The sequence below is a fragment of the Schizosaccharomyces cryophilus genome (assembly GCF_000004155.1).
Source record: "Schizosaccharomyces cryophilus OY26 unplaced genomic scaffold supercont4.2, whole genome shotgun sequence".
Classification (NCBI taxonomy): Eukaryota; Fungi; Ascomycota; class Schizosaccharomycetes; order Schizosaccharomycetales; family Schizosaccharomycetaceae; genus Schizosaccharomyces; species Schizosaccharomyces cryophilus.
In genome coordinates this window covers 703,249-726,227 of record NW_013185625.1, presented here as the reverse complement: position 1 = coordinate 726,227, position 22,979 = coordinate 703,249, and the positions used below count along the sequence as shown (strand labels likewise).

General features: G+C 37.7%; 14 protein-coding genes, 1 non-coding gene and 1 pseudogene across 16 annotated transcripts; 9 read left to right on the top strand and 7 right to left on the bottom strand.

The window, feature by feature from the left end:
- The first annotated feature begins 418 nt into the window (after nt 1-418).
- On the top strand, nt 419-1,807 carry SPOG_01859 (2 OG-Fe(II) oxygenase superfamily protein Ofd2). Its single transcript, XM_013166963.1, has one exon. The coding sequence runs from the start codon at nt 785-787 to the stop codon at nt 1,481-1,483; it is 699 nt and encodes a 232-aa protein (XP_013022417.1). The 5' UTR covers nt 419-784; the 3' UTR covers nt 1,484-1,807.
- SPOG_01858 (60S ribosomal protein L22) lies at nt 1,664-2,443 on the bottom strand. The gene is made up of 3 exons (XM_013166962.1): nt 2,350-2,443; nt 2,052-2,303; nt 1,664-1,990 (listed from the first exon to the last, which is right to left on the bottom strand). The coding sequence occupies exons 1-3, from the start codon at nt 2,353-2,355 to the stop codon at nt 1,895-1,897; spliced, it is 354 nt and encodes a 117-aa protein (XP_013022416.1). The 5' UTR covers nt 2,356-2,443; the 3' UTR covers nt 1,664-1,894.
- On the bottom strand, nt 2,385-4,828 carry SPOG_01857 (uncharacterized protein). The gene has a single exon (XM_013166961.1). It carries the CDS (start codon nt 4,674-4,676, stop codon nt 2,910-2,912), a length of 1,767 nt encoding a protein of 588 aa, XP_013022415.1. The 5' UTR covers nt 4,677-4,828; the 3' UTR covers nt 2,385-2,909.
- A 2,412-nt stretch (nt 4,829-7,240) lies between these two features.
- Nucleotides 7,241-7,678, bottom strand: SPOG_01856 (uncharacterized protein; the record flags this gene model as incomplete). Its single annotated transcript, XM_013166960.1, has 1 exon — nt 7,241-7,678. The coding sequence occupies one exon, from the start codon at nt 7,676-7,678 to the stop codon at nt 7,241-7,243; it is 438 nt and encodes a 145-aa protein (XP_013022414.1).
- Nucleotides 7,679-8,670: 992 nt separating this feature from the next.
- Nucleotides 8,671-9,513, bottom strand: SPOG_01855 (uncharacterized protein; the record flags this gene model as incomplete). Its single annotated transcript, XM_013166959.1, has 1 exon — nt 8,671-9,513. Exon 1 carries the CDS (start codon nt 9,451-9,453, stop codon nt 8,671-8,673), a length of 783 nt encoding a protein of 260 aa, XP_013022413.1. The 5' UTR covers nt 9,454-9,513.
- A 310-nt stretch (nt 9,514-9,823) lies between these two features.
- On the bottom strand, nt 9,824-10,681 carry SPOG_01854 (uncharacterized protein). The gene has a single exon (XM_013166958.1). The coding sequence runs from the start codon at nt 10,597-10,599 to the stop codon at nt 10,300-10,302; it is 300 nt and encodes a 99-aa protein (XP_013022412.1). The 5' UTR covers nt 10,600-10,681; the 3' UTR covers nt 9,824-10,299.
- Nucleotides 10,682-11,404: 723 nt separating this feature from the next.
- Nucleotides 11,405-12,337, top strand: SPOG_01853 (NmrA family protein; the record flags this gene model as incomplete). The annotated part of the gene is made up of 1 exon (XM_013166957.1): nt 11,405-12,337. One exon carries the CDS (start codon nt 11,405-11,407, stop codon nt 12,335-12,337), a length of 933 nt encoding a protein of 310 aa, XP_013022411.1.
- Nucleotides 12,338-12,696: 359 nt separating this feature from the next.
- Nucleotides 12,697-12,768, top strand: SPOG_16190. The gene has a single exon. It is a non-coding gene; the product is annotated as a tRNA-Pro (tRNA).
- A 53-nt stretch (nt 12,769-12,821) lies between these two features.
- Nucleotides 12,822-13,037, bottom strand: SPOG_01852 (uncharacterized protein; the record flags this gene model as incomplete). Its single annotated transcript, XM_013166956.1, has 2 exons — nt 12,822-12,954; nt 12,997-13,037. The coding sequence occupies 2 exons, from the start codon at nt 13,035-13,037 to the stop codon at nt 12,822-12,824; spliced, it is 174 nt and encodes a 57-aa protein (XP_013022410.1).
- A 44-nt stretch (nt 13,038-13,081) lies between these two features.
- Nucleotides 13,082-13,152, top strand: SPOG_16189 (annotated as a pseudogene). Its single transcript has one exon. The product of its transcript is annotated as a tRNA-OTHER (tRNA).
- An 881-nt stretch (nt 13,153-14,033) lies between these two features.
- SPOG_01851 (developmentally Regulated MAPK Interacting protein) lies at nt 14,034-14,384 on the top strand (the record flags this gene model as incomplete). The annotated part of the gene is made up of 1 exon (XM_013166955.1): nt 14,034-14,384. One exon carries the CDS (start codon nt 14,034-14,036, stop codon nt 14,382-14,384), a length of 351 nt encoding a protein of 116 aa, XP_013022409.1.
- A 683-nt stretch (nt 14,385-15,067) lies between these two features.
- Nucleotides 15,068-17,450, top strand: SPOG_01850 (maltase alpha-glucosidase Mal1). Its single transcript, XM_013166954.1, has one exon. The coding sequence runs from the start codon at nt 15,431-15,433 to the stop codon at nt 17,174-17,176; it is 1,746 nt and encodes a 581-aa protein (XP_013022408.1). The 5' UTR covers nt 15,068-15,430; the 3' UTR covers nt 17,177-17,450.
- Nucleotides 17,436-20,277, bottom strand: SPOG_01849 (uncharacterized protein). The gene has a single exon (XM_013166953.1). The coding sequence runs from the start codon at nt 18,031-18,033 to the stop codon at nt 17,629-17,631; it is 405 nt and encodes a 134-aa protein (XP_013022407.1). The 5' UTR covers nt 18,034-20,277; the 3' UTR covers nt 17,436-17,628.
- Nucleotides 18,710-19,195, top strand: SPOG_01848 (uncharacterized protein; the record flags this gene model as incomplete). The annotated part of the gene is made up of 1 exon (XM_013166952.1): nt 18,710-19,195. The coding sequence occupies exon 1, from the start codon at nt 19,031-19,033 to the stop codon at nt 19,193-19,195; it is 165 nt and encodes a 54-aa protein (XP_013022406.1). The 5' UTR covers nt 18,710-19,030.
- SPOG_01847 (uncharacterized protein) lies at nt 19,258-20,122 on the top strand. Its single transcript, XM_013166951.1, has one exon. It carries the CDS (start codon nt 19,323-19,325, stop codon nt 19,962-19,964), a length of 642 nt encoding a protein of 213 aa, XP_013022405.1. The 5' UTR covers nt 19,258-19,322; the 3' UTR covers nt 19,965-20,122.
- Nucleotides 20,278-20,549: 272 nt separating the features above from the next.
- On the top strand, nt 20,550-22,891 carry SPOG_01846 (anthranilate synthase component II; the record flags this gene model as incomplete). The annotated part of the gene is made up of 1 exon (XM_013166950.1): nt 20,550-22,891. The coding sequence occupies one exon, from the start codon at nt 20,550-20,552 to the stop codon at nt 22,836-22,838; it is 2,289 nt and encodes a 762-aa protein (XP_013022404.1). The 3' UTR covers nt 22,839-22,891.
- Nucleotides 22,892-22,979: the final 88 nt, after the last annotated feature.

The following is a 22,979-nucleotide window of genomic DNA, read 5'->3' as shown; positions in this document are numbered from 1 at the left end:
TGACAATGTGTAGGAAAAGAAGGAAATACGGCTTTTTCTTATTTGGAAACAATGAACATTGCTAGTTTCCTTTCGTCCTGTTTGGCTATGAAACAATGATATTTCCCTTTAAATGATTGTAAACAAAAGACAAAACTGACATATACAAGTTTTCCCAAGTACAGCACCTTTCGTATAAGTCTTTGAATGATATGAAAAAGAAATAAAGATCGAAAAGCAGGCTTCTTTCATGATTCTTACTTGTTTTACGAAATTTACTATGAAACCAGACATTGTTTACATAAACAATAACAATCCTTCACAAGCTTAAAAAACAAAAGTTTGTTCATTTATTCGTAGAGCGTTTGTAAATTTCAAACTACAGTATTTTAATGAAGATTAAGCTGTTTAAAGATGTAGAAAACTTGATTTCAACCATGTTCTTTTTTCAACAAAATAACAAGCTCATCACGAAAACCATGTAATTTGGTAATCAAAATTTGCTGAAATCTTTCTTTCTTCAATTTCGTTGTCTGCTCCTTGAGAAAAGTCTCTCTCTCTCTCTCTCTCTCTCTCTCTCTCTTTTTTCCAGTTGTTCTTTTTGTAACATTTTACTTATTTCCTTTGCCTAAATTCTTCGTCGAATGAACAGCTTCAATGTCACATCATCTTTGAACAACCAAGTTTTTCACATATATTTTTGAAGATTCAACCTGGATGCAAAATATCAAGGACGAAAAAAACCCGGAACGCAAATACAATATAAACGAAATCCTTTATAGCTTTCTAATTTTCCTTTTGTAGTATGGGAGACACTACTTTTGATTCAGAACTTTTTGATGATTCATGCGAAGAAGAAAACGAGTTTGACCGAGCTTTACAAGAAGCTGATCAAGTTTCGATAGAAAACGAAGCTAGTTCATGGACCCAAGTACCTATCGAATCTATTCCAGGCTTGTCTTACTACCCTAATCGTCTTCCCCCAGACCTGCAGAATCAAATTGCGAATGCTTTGCCTGATAGCCTATTTTCAGATATGAACTCCGGAAGACAACTTCATCTGTATGTTCCTTTCCCAGAGCCAATGCAAAGTCTAAACAAATATCTACCATCAGAGTTTCTATCCAACGTTTGGAAGGATCAACCTGCTGAAGCCTCTATCATTCAAGTCTACAATCCAGGCGACGGAATTATTCCTCACAAGGATTTGGACATGTTTGCCGACGGTGTCGCTATATACTCTTTCTTTTCAGACATAACTATGGTGTTTACTTTACCATCTCAAAAACTCAAATGTGATGTACGATTACAAAAAGGAAGTTTAGTCATCATGTATGGACCAGCACGATACCAATGGCTCCACGAAATACCATTTCGAGGAGGAGATTGGGTTCCATTGTCTTCCCGAGATGAACTAACACCGCCAAAGCAAACCTGGATACCTCGGACTCAGCGTTTCAGTATTACTATGAGACGAATTGTTGGTAACCATACCTTTGGGTAATTCAATTTAGCTTATTCCTTTTTTTCATAACCTTCCTTCCCATATAATCATCTAGAATCGACTCACTCCGTCTGTTTTCTACTACGCCTTTTTGATACATCCTCTACCCTCTAATCCTTCACCAACCAGTTTCTTTTCTAACTTATTTCTTTTATAAATTTATAGATGTTTCTTACTTACCTTCCCTTTCTCCAATTTTTTGTCATCCTTCCCTCTATTATAATACAGCCTAATGTTTTGCTTTTCTAGTTACATAAATACAAACTTCTTACTACGTACGAGATGAAAGCATATAAAGCTGTGCTTCATTAATTTACAAATGTCAACTCATTAGACCGCAGTTTAAACCCAGGAATTACAATTCCATTTTTTCATTGTATGAAACAAAACGAGCCATCTCTAGCTCTTAATTTATTGCTCCTCTTCGTCGTTACCGACAACGACGTTGTAGTAGCGCAACTCGTAGACACCCTTCTTGGTGGAAACGACACGAAGCCAGTCACGGAGCTACACACTTATTAGCTACTTGTTTGTCTAAATAAAGCTAAATAAAATCAGTAAAACTTACAGAGTGCTTCTTCAAGAACTTCTTGGTCAAGTACTTCAAGTAACGGCCAGAGAAATCGATGTGAGCAATGACAGCAACCTTGCTGGAGCCTTCACGAGAAACAACGACGGAAGAGCCCAAGTTACCAGTCTTGCCATCGACCTTGATGCGGTCAATCAAGTACTTTTCAAAAGCGGAGATATCAAAGATCTTGTCGTTGACGGCAGCAGTGGCGTCAATAACGTACTTGTTGCTAACCTTTGCTGCTTTTTTCTGTTTATAAGTTAGCCTACTGGCATCTTCCAGCACAGCAACTTACAACCATGATGACTTCTTCCTACGAGTGTTGAGGTGGTGGAGGATGAAACCTGCGAAACCCAGGTTCCAAATTTGTGCAAACGAAAAACCAGTCACAACAACAAATCACGCCCTACCCTACTTTGTAAATTGATCCTGAAATAACGAAACATAACGTACTATACTATTTATAATCCCTTTCTCAATACGATATTCCCATAAGTTATGAATGATCACAGTTTGTTTACTTCTTTTGCGGCCCTCTCACATTTAGAGTAATCCGTTTACAGCTTCAAAGAAATTAGTATTAGGATCAATTTTTTGTTTAATTAAGAATCAGTGGATCACGACGATCATTTATCGCGTTGTAAGCCAAAGGCTAGCTAATGTAGACGATACATAACAATAAATAATTAATTAAAACATCAAAAAATCAATAGAAAGACTAACTTTATTAAATAAATCAAAAAAATCAAAATTGCCTTTTTTGAAATAAAATCAGATGACATAAAGTAATCAGATGCTTTAAATAGAAGGCTGAACTGATGTACCCTACATCGCACTAACAATTTCCATTTCTTTTTACTGCTTTTCAGATTGTATTGTCTGGAAAGCAGCTTGGGATAGCATGGATAATCTTCCTTCCAAATCATAATTGTGGTATTCCTGTGCTTTTTTCAAGAGTTGGTTAATCTCTCGTTCAGCTTTTAAAGCATGCATATCCCATTCTAATGCGGCCATTTCGTAATGAGCACTAGGAAGAATCCAGAAATCCCGATTAGCTTGTGAAAGGTACTCTCTATCCATATTCATAACGCGATTTAGCCGAGTCCTAGACGACTCATACTCCTTTAAGTGCCTTTCAATGACTGCTAACAAGAACTCTCGAAGACCAGCTTCATCTTCTTCAGTACAGTAACATTGCTCAAGTTCGGATCGAAGTATGCGTAAAAGTTGTGGATCATTCAAACACCAAGTGACGAAAATATAAATTAACTCCATATAGGGAGGAATATCCATTGCATCAGCTAAACTAACCTTTAGTCTAGCAGCCCTATTTTCCCACTTTTGCACTTTTCGTATTAGGTACATCTCTACAGGGAGAATCCTTTTCTTTTTCTTTTGAACAAGTGTCGGTGCTTGCTTCAAATACTCAACGGCTTTTGCCGAATACGATTCCATCTCTTCCTTATTACCGTTACTTTTCTTCAATTCCTTTGAGTGCTGCAACATACAACAGCCGGCAAAAAATCTGTAAAACGCGTGAGACCAAGAATTCAGGTCTTCCAAATTTAAAATTGCTTGAGTAGCATCCTTAAATCTTCGGATACCTACAAAAAGCATGGCAGCATCAAAACCTTTCATGGCAATGATCTGCTCCATGCTATTATCGATATGCATCTCTTCCATCTCCAATGCTTTTTCAGTATTACCTCTTAAAAAATATAGTTTTCCTTGCATAACAGCCCAAATCGCTCCCTTGGAGTATCTTTGCCGTATGCTATCTATTGCTTGTTGACAACGAAACAATTCGTCAGAGTAATTTAATGGTAGAATACTTGCAGAACTCTGGACCATGGCGTTGAAAGCATAAAGACATAGCAGAGCGACGGCTCCTTGGATATTGGAATAGTCTGTGGCTGTCCATAGTAATTGCACGGCTTCCTTCCGAGCACCATGAAAGGAAAAAAAAGAGAGGATTCTCATTATGGAAGGAGACAACAGCGAAATCAAAAACGTTAATACTCCATATCCAGTAATTACACTAGATTCAATAAACTCGTCTATGAACTGAGCATTTGGATCTGAGGATTGGATTTCACCATTTTTTTTCTTTTGCTGGATCTCCCGAACATGCTCCATCATTTTCGTAAACGAAATAAATGTCTTACGAAGACGATATGCAGATTTGACATTATCAACAAAAGATCCTACAACAAAGCCCAAAATGGATTGCATAAGAGAAAGATCGCAGATACAAATTAGATACTCATACCCACTCGGGTAGTTTCCTACTTTGAAGTTACCATACTCCATAAATTTACGACGTCCTTCTGCTTGTTGTTCTGCCGCTGTTATATTGGTTAATGCTTCTTCGATAGCCTTTGGTTCGAGCCCCAAAATGGCTTGATAGAAAGCGTTACCGGCTTTGCCAATTGAGCTTTCGACTGAATCATCCTTAAATGTATTTTCAGTTCCAGACACGTCGTCATTTAACATCAAATCGAACCCATGCAAAAGCGTGCGCAATCGAGAAACGTGTTCGTTTTCGTCAAATTGAACTGTCTGCTCTGAAGGAGCATTCCTGTATAGGGAAGGAATCCGCAAATGTTTGCCAAAGTTAAACATTTATCAAACGACCAAGATGTAAATAACACTAAAGGAAGAACGTCCTTCTAGACAGTCAAGAAAATACTTGAGGCTTGCTATCTTTTTGAATAAAGTGCTTTTTTTTTTAAAAAAAAAAAAAAGATGAAAGGGAAATTGACTTTTTAAAAAAATCACAGACCCTGATTGTATATCTAACAACTGAAAACAAACAATATCAAGATCCAAAATTTGTCAGAAATGAAGAATATTAAATCTTAGACAATAGGGTTCACTTAGCATAAACAAGGAAATTGACCTACCTAAATATCTTTTTTTTAATACTCAAAAGTTCTCTCTCTGTGGTTCAATCTACGCGTACGTTGTTACCGATTATTTCCCCTTATTTTCTTCTTTAAGCGTCGCAACTGAGCTATGTATATTGCAAAAAAGTTTTAAATAATATTGAACAAGGTCTTTTCCCACGCAATTCCTCTCAGAAAGCTACAAGATTAGGAACTTTCACTGGAAAAGCTGCACTCAAGTTTGGCAAAGGGCAGGTTTCTGTTGTTTACATAAATACCGAAGCTGTCTTGACGTCACCTAAAAAGAACCGATCCGAATTAACGCTCGGGCATGGAAGTAGAATAGTCTAATTCAGCCAGATTTTTCGTGGCAAAAAACAGAAACCGATTTTCTTTTTTTATATGGTAAACACAAGGAAGGCTTTCATTCTGCTTTTTTTCTCAGTCAGTTTGGGTATTTGTTGGTTAAGAAGTTCTACGATAATATGTAAGGAGTGTTTTACGAAACATAAAGATCTGCAACGAATCCTTTGTTTTCAAAAGAGACTGAAAGGTATACCAAGAAAATATAGTTGAGTTTTTTTACTTTTTTACTTTTATCATAGAAGAAATCTTTTATTAAGAAAGCATTGGGTTATTATAAATTTTTGTTTTCCTACTCAGCGATGTTGTTTAACAGGTGTATCATGTCAGATATCATTCACTTAATTGTTATACTCTACGTTTCCAAAAGGTATTCAGTAGAAAAAAAATACTTGTTTTTTTTATTTAATAATAATTCAATAACCAGTTTATAAACTTGATCAAGTGATAGGTGCTCGTTCCGATAAAAGTATTTTTTTTGCATGTTGTTTATTACAGTATTAAAAAAAAAAAGAAAAAAAATTCTTCTAATGCAAATATCAGTACTTTTCTGTAATTTAAATTTCAATAGGAAAGTATAAAGACATTATAATTCAAGCTGGTTTCCCGTTGCCTCAAATAGTCTATATACTCAGGAAATCAATTTAGTATGATTACAGCTCTTCATTTAAATACTCAAAGGATTTTTCCAAAGAACCATTCAGTCTAGAAATTAAAGTAGGATGTTGGTTCGTCCATTGAGGAAACTTTCATGTATATATTCGTGATGAATAAAGCAGAAGAGAAAATTCGAAACGTGTACTAGCAGTAATTAGTTCATATAAGACAAGATTTTGTTAAATTTAATCAAGACGTAAATAAATTTTCTAATGAATGCTATTTTTTCCTTTTATAACTTATTAATAACTACTTTATGCGTTCCATCAACATCAAAGAACAGATGTCAATTGTTACCCAGCAAGTAACAAACCAGAGCATCTATTCGATTTTGTAGACTAAAAACATGATACGTTGTAGTAGTTATAGAATACGAACAATAAGAATTGCATTAGCCCTAACCACTCCTTTATCAAAATGAATGTTATGCAGAAGATTCATTCCAATCCAGTATATATAGTATTATCAGTCTTCTTTAGTTATGGATCAAAGCAATTATCATCATTCTATTAAGTTTGGGAGTGGTTGAGAATTGAAAACAAGAAAATTATAAGCTTTTGATTAGTAACAAAACCCTTTGTCTGTATATCCAAAGCGAACTGCTATTCATTTAGTTCTGCTAACTGACATTCCGAAAGATATAAGAAAAGCAAAGAAATCTCAGAGAATTCATACAGTAACGGAATAATTCGAAATTAGTCGAAGGTATTTTGCCTGTCAAGATAGTTTCGGTAATTTCAAATAACAGAAAAACTATATAAAAAGGGAGGAAAGGACGTCCTTCAGTCGATACTTTCACAGTTGAATCTATCATTCCAGAAAGTGCCTCCATTATCCAATACATATTAAGAACCAAACGACCCATCATCTGCAGTAAAAACCAGATAGGTAAAAAATCTCTTCCAAAAAAATAGGAATATGCAACGAGTGGAAATACTCTTTCAAATAAAACGTAAGCAGATGTAAATCTCGTTTTTACAAATAGGGAATTTGGTAACCTCCCTACGTAGGAAGGTAAAGCTAGGTATAATGAACGTTCCAAGACTTTGCCAAATATCTGGAAGAGAATGCTTATAGCAACCAAAACAGAAGTAATTAACTCAATTCTTTCTTGCCAGTACTCCAAAATAAAGTCAAATGGGTATCTCATGAATGAATTTATGTTGTACATAAAAAACCAAAGGGTAATGTGAAAATAAAGGGGATTTGACGTCTGATGCCAAACCTTCATCCAGACTATAAAACAGCCAGTGAATATGGACATTACAAAAAGAGAGTATCTCAAACGTTTTGCATCATCTTGATTACCAATGTCAATATTCGTGAACATTTGTTCTGCTCTTTAGAGTGTACTGCAGCCTGATCGTCATGGACAGTTATATTTTTCGCTTCCAAGTAGAACCTAAGTGTGAAGGTTCTTGGTACTGGGTCAATGAAATACGCTCGCATGTGCTTGCGAAGCAAGCGATAATTGATTAGATATTGCTTGACAAGGGAAAAGCAGCTATTGGCTTTCGAAGAATCAATCTTCAGAATATTCGATAAATTGAATCCTTCATCGTTGTTGAAATCACTGACATGGTGATATAAATGAAAATCTTGCTTGCTATATTCATCCAAAGAAAAAGGGTTACGGGGTACGTACGGAACGTCCGAGTGCACAGAGCAAGACCTGGATACATAACTTGGCTGCTCTAAAGATTCGGAAGGATCAAACATAAAAAAAGAATCACTATAATCGTCTTGATGAATCTTGTTACTAGCGAAGAAACCCTTTCGTATCAAAAGGTCGGCTGTACACAATTTTTGCAATAGCGATAGACCCATCTAAGTATACTATATAAAAGAGATATTTTAATGCACAACAGCCAAGAATACCTCCAGCACATAATGCTGCACAAACTAGAAGCCAAAACTTTAATTGCATCCTAATGTATAAAAGGAATAGTTATTTAAGCAAAATATGCCAATAAATTATGAGTAGTGTTTTTCAATTAATTTGGTGCATTTTGCCAAAAACGATGTTCATCAGCAACGCTCAGATTGATTAAACGGAAAATTTTCAGTATCTTAAATAGGTGGATTGTATAGCGAAAGCATCAACGGTGAATTTTGTCTATATTCTTGTAGGATCATTACTAAGACTTTAAACGATTCGACAGTAGGGATAACTGTGTATGTATAAGCACCTCAAAAAAGTTAGCATACATTGTTCATAATCACAACAATAGTCGCTTGACACATAAGGAAGAATATAAAATAAACATTACGATAATATTTAAAAAAAAGAATGAATAAAGCACAAGACCAAACCAATACTCGAATGAGAATGCTTCAAAATGAAAGGATATCAAGTTTGCTTCTGTCGTATCACCAAGTGAACGATCTTTGTTCGAGTTTCAAAAGACCATGTAAGACCATGTAAAGTTTCCAAAATTACAAAACAAGGCAATTAGTGATTCAACTTAAGGTATCAAACGTTTCATAAATTCTTTCAAAAGGAGGCCGTATGCAAAAATCTTGGCGGTGTGTATTTGAGTATAGCATTAAAATAGTAGCACAAATATAGAGGTGCTCAAATGCGTAGACTGGAATATGTACATCTATATATTACTTAAATTCTATAATAGCGTAAGAGTGGAAAAGCAAGGTTTTTCCAACGTGTTTCCCGATGACAAGGAATCCATTTCAATAATAATATTTGAATGAAATTACCAATCAGAACGACGACCTCCATCAAAACCACCGGGACCGCCGAAACGCCCCATATCATTTCCATAACTATTGAATCCACCGGGACCATCGAATCCACCAGGACCACCGAATCCACCAGGACTATCGAATCTACCAGGACTATTGAATCCACCGGGACCATCGAATCTACCAGGACCATCGAATCCACCAGAACCACCGAATCCACCAGGACCTTCAGGAGCACCAAACCCACCATGATGCCCATGATGGCCGTGACCGCCAAATCCTTCCTGAAAGTTAGCAGGACCTCCTGCGCCAAAGCCGGAACTAGGTTTCCCAGAAAGAGAGTCGTTGGGTCGCTCCATATTAGACAAGAAGTTTGCACCATTACCACTACCAACAGCCGAAGGAACAGCACCCTGCTGAGGGCGATGATCATCACTATGATGGTGTTTCATAACGCTTTCTAGAGCCTTAGCAGCCAAACCACCCGCCACGAAGCCACCTACCTTGTTAACTAGAGGGTTCGAAAACAGTCCAGAAGATGAATGCTGATTATTATTTTGGGTATATGTTGGTTGGCTGTGATGATTTGGTCGGAGTTTATCTAACAATCCACGCTCTCCAGTAGGGGTTTCCTTTGGAGAAGAAGAAGGTGGAGGAAGATTTAATCCTTGAACAGGACATTCCCATTGAGGCGTAGGATTTTCAGATTTTTCATTCACGTAAAAGTAGCACTTGTACTGAGAATCCCATTGGGCGACCCATCCTTCAGGTAACCCTTCACGCGTTAAATACATGCTTACAAGTTGATTAGGGACGTATTTAAAAAATCTAGAAGAAAAATAGTTGAAAGGAAGTATTAGTTAAGAGCTGAATTGGAAAATGCGAATTTTCCTTTTTGTTTATATGCACAGCCTCGAAGTAACAACTGTAACTTTGACTTTTACGTAATGAGCGCTATCTCACGATAGAAAAGTTGCGCAGTAGTGCGAAGTATCGCAAATATGAGTTAGGAATCTTTTGTTAGTATTTGTTAATTGCAAAGTTTTCATGCTATGATGCAATGCTTAACAATGATAACAATAAAGAGTATATAATCTACAGCGTTACCTGAATTAAGACAAGTAGACAAGCAAGTATTAGTCCAAACAACAAGAGAAATACAATGGCTAATTGAAAGTAAAACATTTTTTCACTATTTAAAAATATAAAAGCTAGTATATTAACTGTTGATATAACAAGATTGGTTCGTGGAGTCAAATAACTCGCTTATTCTGCAACTTAGTTAGTGAACTATGTGTTATAGAACCTGCTTATTGAGTCTCTGTAGATATTTTCCAGCTTTTTCTCGTCTATACGCTTTGTTCTTTGTTTTAAAAGTATCGAGATTTCCTTCATGGAATGCAATTTTCATTGATCTTTATTCGAGTCGTCTTTTGTTTTTGTTGATGTGCTTCGTTTATATCATTCATTTGCATAATCCGACTATTCAAATCTTTAGCCATTTCGCACATTCTTGTATATGACTTTGATGCACGAAGCTAGCACTTGCTTGAACACATTATGGACTTGGTGTATATAATTCCGATCCAATTATGTCACTCAATTAATAAGATCCTTTGAGGTAGATTCTTCCATGAACATCAATCATGGAGATCTTGTAACTCATCAGGTCTTCTAGTAACTACAAGACCAGGAAAGCTAATTTCTGTAAATTCACCACCTTGACAGATTATATTATAGCAAACGAGAATAGCATCACGCGCAACGAGTTGCCAGTAAGGTCTTTCATCTTCAAAATCGATCCAGAAGAGATAGTTTCTCGTGGTAGTACCAAAAAAATCGTAGACGATGATTCTCTCGCCATCTTCACGCGAAAGTCTCAAAGCCGCTTTATAATCCCTAACATCTCCCACCCATATTTCACAAGCTTTCTTAGACATATTGTGCTATGTTGTTAAGTTAGGAATATTTCTGTTTCCCCCTTCATGATTATATATCTCATCGAGAGCAAGACAATGGCTGTCATGTCACGAAAGGTGTCTTGTTAATATGATAGTCATTACTGTACACTATCATAAGAGCATACTTTATAATATTAACAAATAACATAAGACTAAAGAAATATAATATTACAAATAGTAAACAAAGCATTAGAAAATGTGATTTGAACAAATTGGAAGATTCGACTGTTGTGGCTAAATAAGATCATCGAAACGCTTTCAATTTAGTTAACTATTCTTCTACGTAGTACCAAGTCGTCCAACTAAAACATACAATCGTACTTATTATTTCTGGTCGATATTTCTTCTCATAAAACGTGAGAGTTACTTCTATGACAATATATCAAAGGTTACTCTTCAAAACAATGTATACGTTATATAAATACGTGGGTTACTGCCATGACTCTTTTTTCTTTGCTTCTCATTTATCTTTGTCCCTAAAGTCCCTACAAAAAAAGTCTCGTACAGATATAAAATTTATCAGATCAAGCTTAGCCATTGAGGATGTCGACAAGGCTGACGACAAGCTCGGGTATACGACTCTTCCACAGTTATATTTTTGCTTACTTTGTTTTGCCTCTTTTGCTTACGTCAATGTATATTACAAGATCTGCAAGTTAATTCTGAAAAGATTCTTTTCCAATCTAAAATTATTCTTCTTCGGTACACTTGATACAACAGTTACAATAAAATAAACCAGCTTTCAATTCTACTACACCTCAAGCCTTTGACCACCTCGCATACCATGAGTAAACTCCTCGTCGTCTTTGGTGCGACGGGCAATCAAGGCGGGTCTGTGATTAAACAGGTCATCAACGACCCTTTCCTCGTCAATGAATACCACGTTCGAGCTGTCACTCGAGATATCTCCAAACCATCAGCGCAAGCTCTCCAACAAACGGGCAAAGTCCAAGTTGTCCAGGGCGATGCGGACGACGTCTCGTCTCTGAAACGAGTTCTTGAAGGGGCTCACACTGTCTTTTCTACCACAGCGACCATCTACGATGAGCGGCTCGAGGAGCGAGAACTGTCTCAGGGCAAGGAAATCGCCAATGCAGCTGTGGCTGTTGGAGCACAATACCTCATATACAGCACCCTCTTCCACATTGCTCGCGTTTCCGGTGGTAAATACGACAAGGGTCGTCATTTCGATTGCAAAGCGGAGGTTGAGGACTACATCAGAACATTACCTATAAAAAGCTCATTCTTCGCTGCCGGTTGTTTCATGCAGAATTTCAGCTCAATCATGAAGCCGTTCCCCGTTGGGGATGGTACCTATGCGCTGGCCAATATCGTCGCTCCCTATACAGAACTACCACTCATCAACGTTGAGGAAGCTGGCAAATTTGTTGCAACCATACTTGCCAATCCTGACGAGTTTGAAGGCAAGGTTCTTGCTGGCGCTACTAAGACATACACGATGGAAGAAATTGCACAGATTATGAGTAAAAGCTCAGGGAAAACAGTGATCTACAAACAGCTTCCAGAAGAAGTCTTCCGCAACTTTCTGCCATCAACCATGGCTGATTATTTAGTACACATGCTGCTGTACATCCAGGATTTTGGATATTATGGGCCGCAAACAAAGGAGTTGGTGACACAGACAGCAGCCAATGCCCGGGGTAAGCTGACCACTCTGGAGGAGTATTTCGCTGAGCATCCATTGAACTTGAGTTAAACCGATAATGTTATTAAGGAATGGAATGATAAATTTTCAGCGGGAAAAAGGGAGCAGGAAGCGGGATCCTGGTCTACCTTTTGAATGCCTTTCGCTTACCAATTTCCCTTGTATTATTTCTTTATATCTTATATATACTGTTTAATTACAATCCTATCCCTCTTCCCTAACCAAGCGAACGTGCTCAGTATTAATAACACCTGTAGAAGGAAACAATAAATTTTCTTTTTATTTTTCTTTATTCTTTATTCATTCTTTTTGCTAGACACTGTTTGTTTACAAGACTGGCTACAATGTTTAGCTCAAACGAGAGCCTCTATAGGTGATGAATTGAGCAAAACCGCCCAAATACATGGTTTGGCCGTTTGGTCTAGTGGTATGATACCATCTTAGGGTGATGGTGGTCCTGGGTTCGATTCCCAGAACAGCCCAACTTTTTGGGCTTTCTTAACCAAAGTGTAAGCCTGGGCAATTAAAGGACAAGTTAATTGAGTCGTTTTGTCTTGGAGAGATCGTTTGACAATCTCTCGTTTATAACAAAACTGTCAAAGAACATTTCAATGATTTTTCCATTTGTGTAAACATCGACTTGGAAAATTTGTAATACCTTGTTTTTACTTGAATAAGCATGCGTTAGTAAAGTATTTACCTTGGCCTACCTGCTCACCACTTCGTTTTCGTTTTCGTAAAGTAAAGGCATTTTTCTTGCTCAGAATATTTATAGGCCACGCACCTTGAAATGTTGCATCAGTGATGTAGCGGTAACATGGATGCCTTTTAAGCAATCGCTCTGGGTTCGACTTGAAGCCTATGCATGAAACATATCGTTTAATTGTCAATTTCTCTTTATTTGTTCTTTGGGAAGAGATTTATTTTGATTGAAGCGTTTAGTCAAGCGGAAGAAAGGCTAAATGATGATTGCTGCTTGGTACTGACGGTTGATTCGGTTTTTACGTACTTTACTTATGTAACACTCTCAATACTTTTTTACCAAGTTGCTTTTGGAATGAGCATTTTCTTTTGCTTAACAAATGATTTCTTCACTTATACTTTGCAATGAATTCTCTTTGGCTGATTACCCAACAATGATTCCTGTACAATGTTATAGAATGATTCTATAAGCAAAGCAAAACCACTTTGACAATGATTGAAATGATCATTGATACTGCAGGTTCTATTCATTTCAAACTACCAATGCTTGTTTGATTCCCAAATTTTTGTTTGTTTATATTGAGGTTATGTTTATGGTTTGTACTGTGTAAACAAAGGACCCAGTTTCCTTACTTCATTACTCCATTCACAACAACATGTTCTCAACAAGGTGTTTGTTTATATGTTGTGTGAAGTTAATTGTTTGTTTACAAGACTATGGGATCATGATTTGGTTATAAATAGAACACTCCCACTTTACGCATCCATTCACCAAAAAGGCAGCAGCTAAGTGAATATCAAAAACTCTACTCCTTTTGTTCAATTTTTGCCTTTCTTCTTACTAGGCTTAAAGGACAATAGAAAAAAACTTGTCCTGAGTTGCTTCGGTCAAACTTCTTCTATTTCTCTTTGAAAGAATTGTTGTTTTACTTTGGAAGTTTATACGTGGCTCACAAAAGTTTATGATTTATATTTCAAAGACACTGTTTGGGCTTTCTTTTCGGACTTGAATTTTCTTTTTACGTCTATTAATAATTCATCCAATATGATGTTACCAAAAGTTGCATCTTTTGCTTTCATCGCCTATTCTATGGCTATACAAATCAACATTCCTTCCCCATTTGAAGAATGGAAAACTGGTGAGGAACACACGGTTAAATGGAATTTTGTCGATGAAGATCCAAAAGTCGCTCAACTGTATTTGAGCAATTACATTAGGTATCCTCCAATTAACAAGTTTATAACAACGCTTTCTGTACCAGACGGCAGCTATACTATTGACACTACCGATTGGCCTATTGATGGAGGTTACCGCATCAATATGAGAAGCCCTGAGAACTTTGACGAAATATACGCTCAGTCAGAGGAATTCATACTTACACCACCGAGAGATTAAAACGGGCATCCTTTGCTGGCTATATTATAATATGAAACACCGCCTCTTCCTAACCATCATTAGCATTCCCTGACCTCAGCTTTATAGTATAGAATACTATTGGATCACTAAATATCTTGTTTAATTAGCTTTACGTGAATAATATTGGGCTTCCCTGTCAGTTTCGTATATGCTGCTCTATATGTATAGGTAAAGCATTTGCATTGTTAAATCTGAAGATTCTGACTGTAGGCACAAGAGCGTATACATTTTCAATACAGTTAACCAGATCCCTGGACATTACTATCATCCATATATATAGTACAACAAGTCCAATCAAAGTATACAATCCTACAATTGTAGTTATTATTTCATTTCAATACTTATTCTAATAACCCGTGAGAATTACTTATATGACAATGTCTTTAAATATACTCCTTAAAACTATAAAAAACCTTAATATTTAGTAATATTAAGACTCCTCCATGACGTAGATTGTTTCCATATTCATCAGATAAAGATTCCTTTGGAGATTGTTTTCGTGCCTTCGTATATAGAATGATTGATTTTTATTCTCATAGTAGTCTAAGATTTGCTGTCGTATTTTTTCTTTTGATTTATGGATGAACCTTCAAAGAATGCAATATACCGCTATGGTTCATCAGCAAGAGTAAGGGAATACCATCCATCTGGTGAGTATACTTTCTTTGTATCCAAAAGATCCAAGTTGCGACAAATGAGAGTTTGTTACATTGTTATGATAATAGAGTTTCCATCAATGAATTATAGTTTTTGATATATACAATAAAAGCTATACATGATTGTTTGTTTAGAAACTCTAAAAAAGTTTCATAGCATGTATTCAAAATGATCATGAAGAAACAACTTGCGTGTAACAGCCATCTTGACTTTCTTTTTCGGAGTTCATTGACAAGCTTATCAGTCATTTAACGACATTCGTAACGACAACAAAATTGCGAGATTATTGACGTTTTGCCCAGTCTTACAGAATTACGATCAGAGCACATTCATATTCAACTTTCACCATACTCAAAAAAAAGTTCAAGATGAAAGTTGTGCCCAGCGAAAAGATTCAGCCTGCCTGGTGGAGAGAAACCTCTGTGTACCAGATTTATCCAGCATCTTTCAAAGACGACAACGGAGATGGCTTTGGTGACTTACAGGGTATACTGTCAAAGTTAGATTACTTGAAAGACTTGAATGTTGAATCAGTTTGGCTCTCGCCTATTTATCCATCACCTCTCAAGGATATGGGTTACGATGTGTCTGACTACAAAGAGATTGACTCACGTTATGGATCTCTACAAGATATAGACGTCCTATCAAAGGAATTGCATAAGCGTGGTATGAAGCTTGTTATGGATTTGGTTCTTAACCATACATCGGATCAACATGCTTGGTTTAAGGAGTCTCGCTCCTCCAAAACGAACCCTAAACGAGATTGGTACATCTGGAGACCTGCCAAATACGATCAAGATGGCAAGAGACTTCCTCCCAACAACTGGAGAAGCTACTTTGACACTTCTGCTTGGGATTGGGATGAGACTACCCAAGAATACTATTTGCATCTTTGGGCCCCCGAGCAACCCGATATCAATTGGGAAAGTCAAGAACTGCGTAAAGCAGTTCATGATATTGTTCGCTACTGGCTAGATCGTGGAGTCGATGGTTTTCGCTTGGATGTCATCAATATGATCAGTAAGGACCAAACATTTCCAGATGCTCCTGTGACGGATGATCGATACGAATACCAAATGGGCTACCAGTACTATGCTAATGGTCCTCGAATCCATGAATATTTGAAAGAGATTGGTCAAATCCTCCATGAATACAACGCCTTTTCTGTTGGTGAAATGCCTCACGTCGAAGATACGGAGGAAGTTCTTCGTGTTGTTGGAGCTGATCGTCGCGAACTTACCATGATTTTCCAGTTCGACTTGGTCAGTTTGGATTTGGTTCGTGGAAAGCACAAATATGTTGAGGGCACATGGAAGCTTTCGGACCTAAAGCAGTCTCTCAAGAAATGGCAGTCTGTATATTTAACAGGAGGAGGTTGGAATGCCAGCTTTATCGAAAATCATGATCAGCCTCGAACTGTTTCGCGTTACTTGTCGGATTCTCCCGAACACAGAGCGCATAGCTCCAAACTTATGTCCCTCTTCATTGTGTTTCAAGGCGGCACACCTTTTGTTTACCAAGGTCAAGAACTGGCACTTGCTAACATTCCCCGGGAATGGCCCGTCTCTGAATACGTAGATGTGGAAACACAAAATTTTTGGAAGCTCTTTATGAGCGGCAATCCTACTCAAGAAGAAATTGAGAAGACTATGGACATTGTTAACAAAAGAGCACGTGACAATGGTCGTACGCCTATGCACTGGGACAGTTCACCCAACGGTGGATTTTGCGCAAAAGGCGTCAAGCCTTGGATGAGAGTGACGGACGACTATAAAGAATGGAACGCTTCTACTCAAGTAGGCAAGCCTGAGAGTGTCTATTCTTTTTGGTCAGCAGCTCTTGGTTATCGAAAAGCCATGAAGGATGCTGTGGTCTACGGCTCCTTTGAATTACTTTCCGAAGAAGACCCATCCATAGTAGCCTTTGTTCGTGAATCTGAAAAAACCAAATTGGCAGTCATTTTAAACTTTACTGGAAACGCTGTCTCTTATGAATGTCCTTTGAATATGAAAGGATTCCAAGTACTTTTGAACAACTATGAGGATCTAGAAATCAAGGAAAATACTATTCATATGAATCCTTATCAAGGCGTTCTTTTCAAGAAATCACTCTAAATAAATAGACGTCTACAATGATATTTAAGAAGCTTCAAAATTGATGAAGGCTTTCGAGTTTTAACGATGATAAAGATTTTGTTGCCTATACCTTTCTTATGAAAATCGTTTTTGTTTTCGATTTATCTTTTTCGTGACTTTTCTTTACTTTTTCGTTTCTGTCTTTAAGGATATCACCATACATTGGATAACCACCCAAGCATATTTTTTATGCTTTTGCTTAATTCGAAAACTCTCTTACATTTTAAATAATGAATAAATGTCTTTTAGTATGTTCTCTGCCTTGTGTATTCTAAGAAAAGAGTAATTTTTTATTTTTAATTAAACATCGTGTATGGCAACACTTTCTCAATACGAATGCTACCATTACTAAACCACAAAATTGAAATTTTTCACTCTTTAACAATTCCTCCATTAAAATGGTCATTCATCTCGAGAGTCATTCAGTAACATTAATGAAGACGTCGTAACCATTCAGGTCGTCTAGTGATTCTTATGCCTGGAAACCTGATTTCCCTAAAATCACCACCATGACAGATAATACTATAGCAGGCAAAAATAGCTTCACGCATAACTAGTTGCCAACAAGGTCTTTCCTCTTCAATATGAACATAGAAGAGATAGTTACTAGTGAATGAAGAATCCTTTTCATAGACGACATAGACGATAATCTTACCGTCATATTCACGATCAACACCAGTCAAAATCCATTCATAATTGTAAAGATCATCTATCCTAATTTCAGAAGCTCTATATGGGCCTGACATTGAACTTGACCTTGACCTTGACCCTGAACTTGGATTTGACCCTGATTCTGAACTTGGGTTTGGACTTGGACTTAGACTTTTAGAAGCCATCTTCTTGCAACCTGGCTAAGTTGAAAAGATTGTGGTGAAAACAGACGGGCTATATGTTTATACTTTATCCAAAAACAAAGCAATATACGTATCATCAGTTTTTGACCCCATTTCCCTTTCAAAGTAATATACTCGTTATTGTTATATGCAATGCGTAATATTCAGTATGTAGAATTTAAGACTCAGTGTCAGGGCAGGATTCTCAAGCTGTATATTTCTCGTATTTCAGATGGAATAAACAACTCTAGCTGCATCATTTATATACGTAAATTGGTCAGACGCTAGTAATGTCCAAGTACCTACTTCACGAACTGGAATACGGAAAAGCGATCTTAAGCCAGACAGACCAATCGAATCTTCCAACCTAAAGTCTTCTACTGTAGACTCGTGAAACTTTTCTAAGTGAATTTTTAAATTATTTTTTTCATTCCATAATCTTATGCTTCCATTTCCAATCTCACTTACTCTTTTTTATCTGTATCACTTTAGTATTTTGTTTACTTAGTATTATGCGAAGATCCTTTAACTTTATGTCCATTAACTAATAATCGCTAATATAATTCAATTTTGTCATTGTGTAATATCAATAATCTTAACGATCTAACCGGCTATGACGTAACGATAACAATTAACATGTCACTCCTCGTTCGTACGTTCCATACAAACCTTTCCAGCCATGCTTTCTGTGGGGTTCACTTACAGTCTCGAGACTTGTCTTACATAAAAGTTAAGCGCACTGGGATTCCATCTAAGCCCCACTGCTGTATGCAATACCGTTGTTTTGCCATACAGAGCTAGCTCATCATGCGTTGCGCGGGATGATAGCCAGCTCTGGTACCACAGCTAGTTATGCGATTCGTTTGAAGCTCGGTACATATGTTTGCTGTTTCACATCACGTCTGTTCTAAAATTACAAATAATGAGCCACCCCCTTTTCACGTTGTTGATACATCTCTTGAGGAGCTTTTAAATTACCAATCGTATACATGTCAGTTTCATGCTGTACGTTCGTTGGACCGGTAAGGTAACCTGCGGGGATAGAAACATCGTTGCTACGGACTTTGGAAAATTAGGACAGCTCATCGATTTTGACTCACCAGATGATGAAGTCATCACCACCAAAAAGATGTTTACTCCTTCTAGCTCCGACCGTTATGCCTGACATCTGAACTCGGGTTAATACCTGATGGCTTGACAAGCGGCCTTTGGTTCGTTCTTCACGTTTGTTGATGTTTTTCCTTCTTCGGTTGGTGGTATGGTCCGTAAGGATGCAATGATTCCTATGACGGATGGTTTCTAGCTGCAATAGCTATTTAAAGGCTGGGAATTCCTTGCAAAATGACAAACACGTCGAAAAAGAATTCATCGTTTATATCCTTATTGGCATTTTAGCATTTTTGATCTATTTAAAAAACATATTCACTTTAGCATTTTCAAAAACAAAAATGAAGTTGTCTTTCTCTTCAGTTTTCCTCGCTCTTCTTGGAGCCACCTCTACTTTGGCTTCTCCTATTTCTAAGCAGGCCATGTCTCCAGAGCAATCATTCGGTATTTTGAGTATTCACTCTGGTAACGCTAATGTCCACCTACATGAATTCTATGTTGGTCAATCTGGTCACGTCTATTTGAGCCAATATGACAACGCTGAGGGTTACGGAAAGTTCAGCCTCAAGGACTCTCAATTACTCCATAACAACGAGACAGCTTCTCTTGACAAGGATGGAGCTCTTGTTTTCCAATCCTCTGGCTCTCCTCTGTCAGGCTTCGATGCTAACAAGGTCATAAGTATTGGCTACGAGCTCCAATTGAACGGCACTTCCCCTGTTGCCTGCCCTGTTGCCAGCGATAAGCAAGTTTATCAAGTCTACTACGGCAATGGTAATGGATCTTCTGACTGCGTTGGCATTGACACTGTGGCTCTTAACGCCTAAATTCCCTTTTTGGTCCCTTCCCAATTACATTCCCTTACTTGAATTTATCGTCTATGCTCGATTCAACTCGATTATCTTAACCATTATCTAATGTTTTTTTGCATCAATTGAAGCATTTCATCGTTTTTATCATTTTTAATTTTCTTAAATGGTTTTTTTCTGTAAACTGATCCATCCACCTTTCATTTGGTTCTTCTAAATCTTTCTGTATCTTTTTGTAATTAAATGTTTTTTAAACAAAAAGTTTTTCTCACCAATTCACCTTTTGTAATCTCTTTCTTTCCTTTCCTTTCCTTTACTTTCTTCTTCTCTCTGTTTCTCTTCTGTATCCTTTCCTTCTATAAAGTCCTTTAACCCTTTGATTTTTTTCGATTCCCAAAGAAACAACATGTCACTTTCTCCTTTTCCCCTTCTCGCTCTCGTTCGACTGCCATGTTTATCGTTAAACCACTTCATGGTAAACTATCCAAGTCACGAAAAGCTGTTCTTTGCCTATTTTCTTTCTGTCTTTTGCAATTGGCTTTTTTAGGCCTTAAAGGTAACTTTTTTTTTCTTTTTGCATTTGAACGCATTCAACATAGCACTATGACTCAACATGAGGTTCCTAAGGAAGAGTCTTCCGAAACTAAAATCGTTTTGGAAGGCGAAACGGAACGTCCCATCGTCATGATTGATAATTACGATAGTTTTACTTGGAACATCGTGCAGTATCTTTCGAATTTAGAAAAGAGGTACCCGATTTTGGTCATTCGCAACGATGAACTCACTGTGGACGAACTCGAACAAATTAATCCCTTGAAGCTCATCCTGTCACCAGGCCCTGGTCATCCGGCCCGTGACGGTGGCATCTGCAACGAAGCCATCTCTCGTTTCGCTGGAAAGATTCCTATTTTCGGAGTATGTATGGGCTTACAATGCCTTTTTGAAAGCATGGGCGGCAACGTCGAATCCGCTGGCGAAATCATCCATGGTAAAGTTTCAAAAATATACCACGACGGTCTAGGTCTGTTTCAAGGAATCCCTCAGGGAATTTCCGTCACCCGTTACCATTCTTTGGCCGGAACCATCAAGTCGCTTCCTTCCGACTTGGAAGTGACGAGCTGGACTGAAAATGGTATTATCATGGGTGCTCGTCATAAAAAGTATGCCATCGAAGGTGTTCAATACCATCCCGAGAGTATTCTCAGCGAATACGGAAAAGAGTATATTCAAAACTTTTTAAACCTGACTGCCGGCACTTGGGAAGAAAATAATGTTAGTATGCCTACAAAAAACAATGCTTTTAACGATGCTATGAAGGAACGTTCCAATATGGTTTCGTTTTCTTCTGCTGCTCCTGAGAATGTCCCCAAGCAATCTATTCTCAACAAGATCCATGCTCAGCGTCTCATCGACATTGCTGAAAGCAAAAATAGTCGTGGCCATAGCGTAAACGACTTGCAAACGTATTTAAAAATGAACCTTGCTCCTCCTATGGTTAACTTCTATGACCGCCTCAAAAAGTCGACTCCGGCTCTTATGGCTGAGGTCAAGCGTGCTTCTCCTTCCAAAGGAGACATTGATCCTTATGCTAATGCTGCCCAACAAGCCTTGACTTATGCAAGGGCTGGTGCTTCTGTTATTTCTGTTCTCACTGAACCGAAATGGTTCAGAGGTTCTTTGGATGATTTACAGGTTGCACGCCGTGCTGTCGATCAGGTTGAGGACCGTCCTGCGATCCTTCGCAAAGATTTCATCATTGACCCTTATCAAATTATGGAAGCTCGTTTAAATGGTGCTGACTCTGTCTTGCTAATTGTTGCTATGTTGAGCTATGAGCAATTGGAATCTCTGTACAAGTTTGCTAAATCTTTAGAGATGGAGCCCCTGGTTGAAGTTAATTGCGCAAGCGAAATGGAACTTGCTATAAAATTAGGTGCCAAGGTAATTGGTGTGAACAATCGTAATTTACACAGTTTCGAGGTAGACTTATCTACCACCTCTAAATTAGTTGACATGGTTCCCAAGGACGTTGTTTTGGCTGCTCTCAGCGGTATCAGCTCCAGAGCCGATGTTGAACTATACATGAAGCAAGGGGTTTCTGCTGTCCTCGTCGGTGAGTCGTTGATGCGCTCTCCTGATCCTGCTGCCTTTGCACAGGAGCTTCTTCATGGATCACCCAAAGAACAGGGCTCAGATGCTTCTTCTAAGCCCCTTGTAAAGGTATGTGGTACTCGCACTGTTGCAGCCGCTAAAACGATTATAGAATCAGGAGGCGATTTGATAGGCCTTATTTTCGCTGATAAAAGTAAGCGGAGGGTGGATCTCCAAGTCGCTAAAGAAATTGTTCAATTAGCTCATTCTAACGTTCGTAACTACCGAGGCATGGAAAGCCAACTGGGAGAACATAAGGATTGGTTCCGTTATCATTATCAAAAAATTGCTAAATCTACTCATCCATTGGTAGTTGGTGTGTTCAAGAACCAACCTATAGAATATATTAAAGAAATACTGTCAGAAGTCGATCTTGATATCATCCAGCTGCACGGACAAGAGCCTTTAGAATGGGCCAATGAACTACAAAAACCTGTTTTTAAGGTATTTTCTCCTAATGCATCGGAACTGATGACACCAAACTACCACATTCTTCCTCTCATTGATGCATTTGTCGGAGGCCAGTCAGGAGGCTTAGGCAAAACTGTTGATTGGAAAGCGGCCTCTCAAATAACTATTCCTTATGTTTTAGCTGGAGGACTGACCGCCGAGAATGTTCAAGATGCTTTGACTGCTTCTCATGCTGCGATCGTCGATGTTTCTAGTGGAGTGGAAACGGAAGGTATTCAAGATGATGATAAAATCAGAAAGTTTATTGAAAATGCCAAAAAAACAATTTAAAAGAATTGTTATTTTCTAAAATTGTATAGTTATGAAGAATTTTTTTTTTTGGATAAATACTAGAAGGCAAATAGAATGATGTTTGGCATGTTAATATGAAGGAAAGAAATAGGTTTGAAAGGTTTAAAAGAAAAAAATAAT

What these genes read in the sequence shown, in the direction of transcription:
- SPOG_01854 (XM_013166958.1), bottom strand. Translation starts at nt 10,599, where the DNA reads ATGTCTAAGAAAGCTTGTGAAATATGGGTGGGAGATGTTAGGGATTAT.
- SPOG_01847 (XM_013166951.1), top strand. Translation starts at nt 19,323, where the DNA reads ATGGTTTCTAGCTGCAATAGCTATTTAAAGGCTGGGAATTCCTTGCAA.
- SPOG_01849 (XM_013166953.1), bottom strand. Translation starts at nt 18,033, where the DNA reads ATGGCTTCTAAAAGTCTAAGTCCAAGTCCAAACCCAAGTTCAGAATCA.
- SPOG_01857 (XM_013166961.1), bottom strand. Translation starts at nt 4,676, where the DNA reads ATGTTTAACTTTGGCAAACATTTGCGGATTCCTTCCCTATACAGGAAT.
- SPOG_01858 (XM_013166962.1), bottom strand. An exon ending in AGTTCTTGAAGAAGCACTCT is followed by an intron (nt 1,991 to 2,051) that starts GTAAGTTTTACT and finishes ATAAGTGTGTAG; the next exon opens with CTCCGTGACTGGCTTCGTGT.
- SPOG_01850 (XM_013166954.1), top strand. Translation starts at nt 15,431, where the DNA reads ATGAAAGTTGTGCCCAGCGAAAAGATTCAGCCTGCCTGGTGGAGAGAA.
- SPOG_01859 (XM_013166963.1), top strand. Translation starts at nt 785, where the DNA reads ATGGGAGACACTACTTTTGATTCAGAACTTTTTGATGATTCATGCGAA.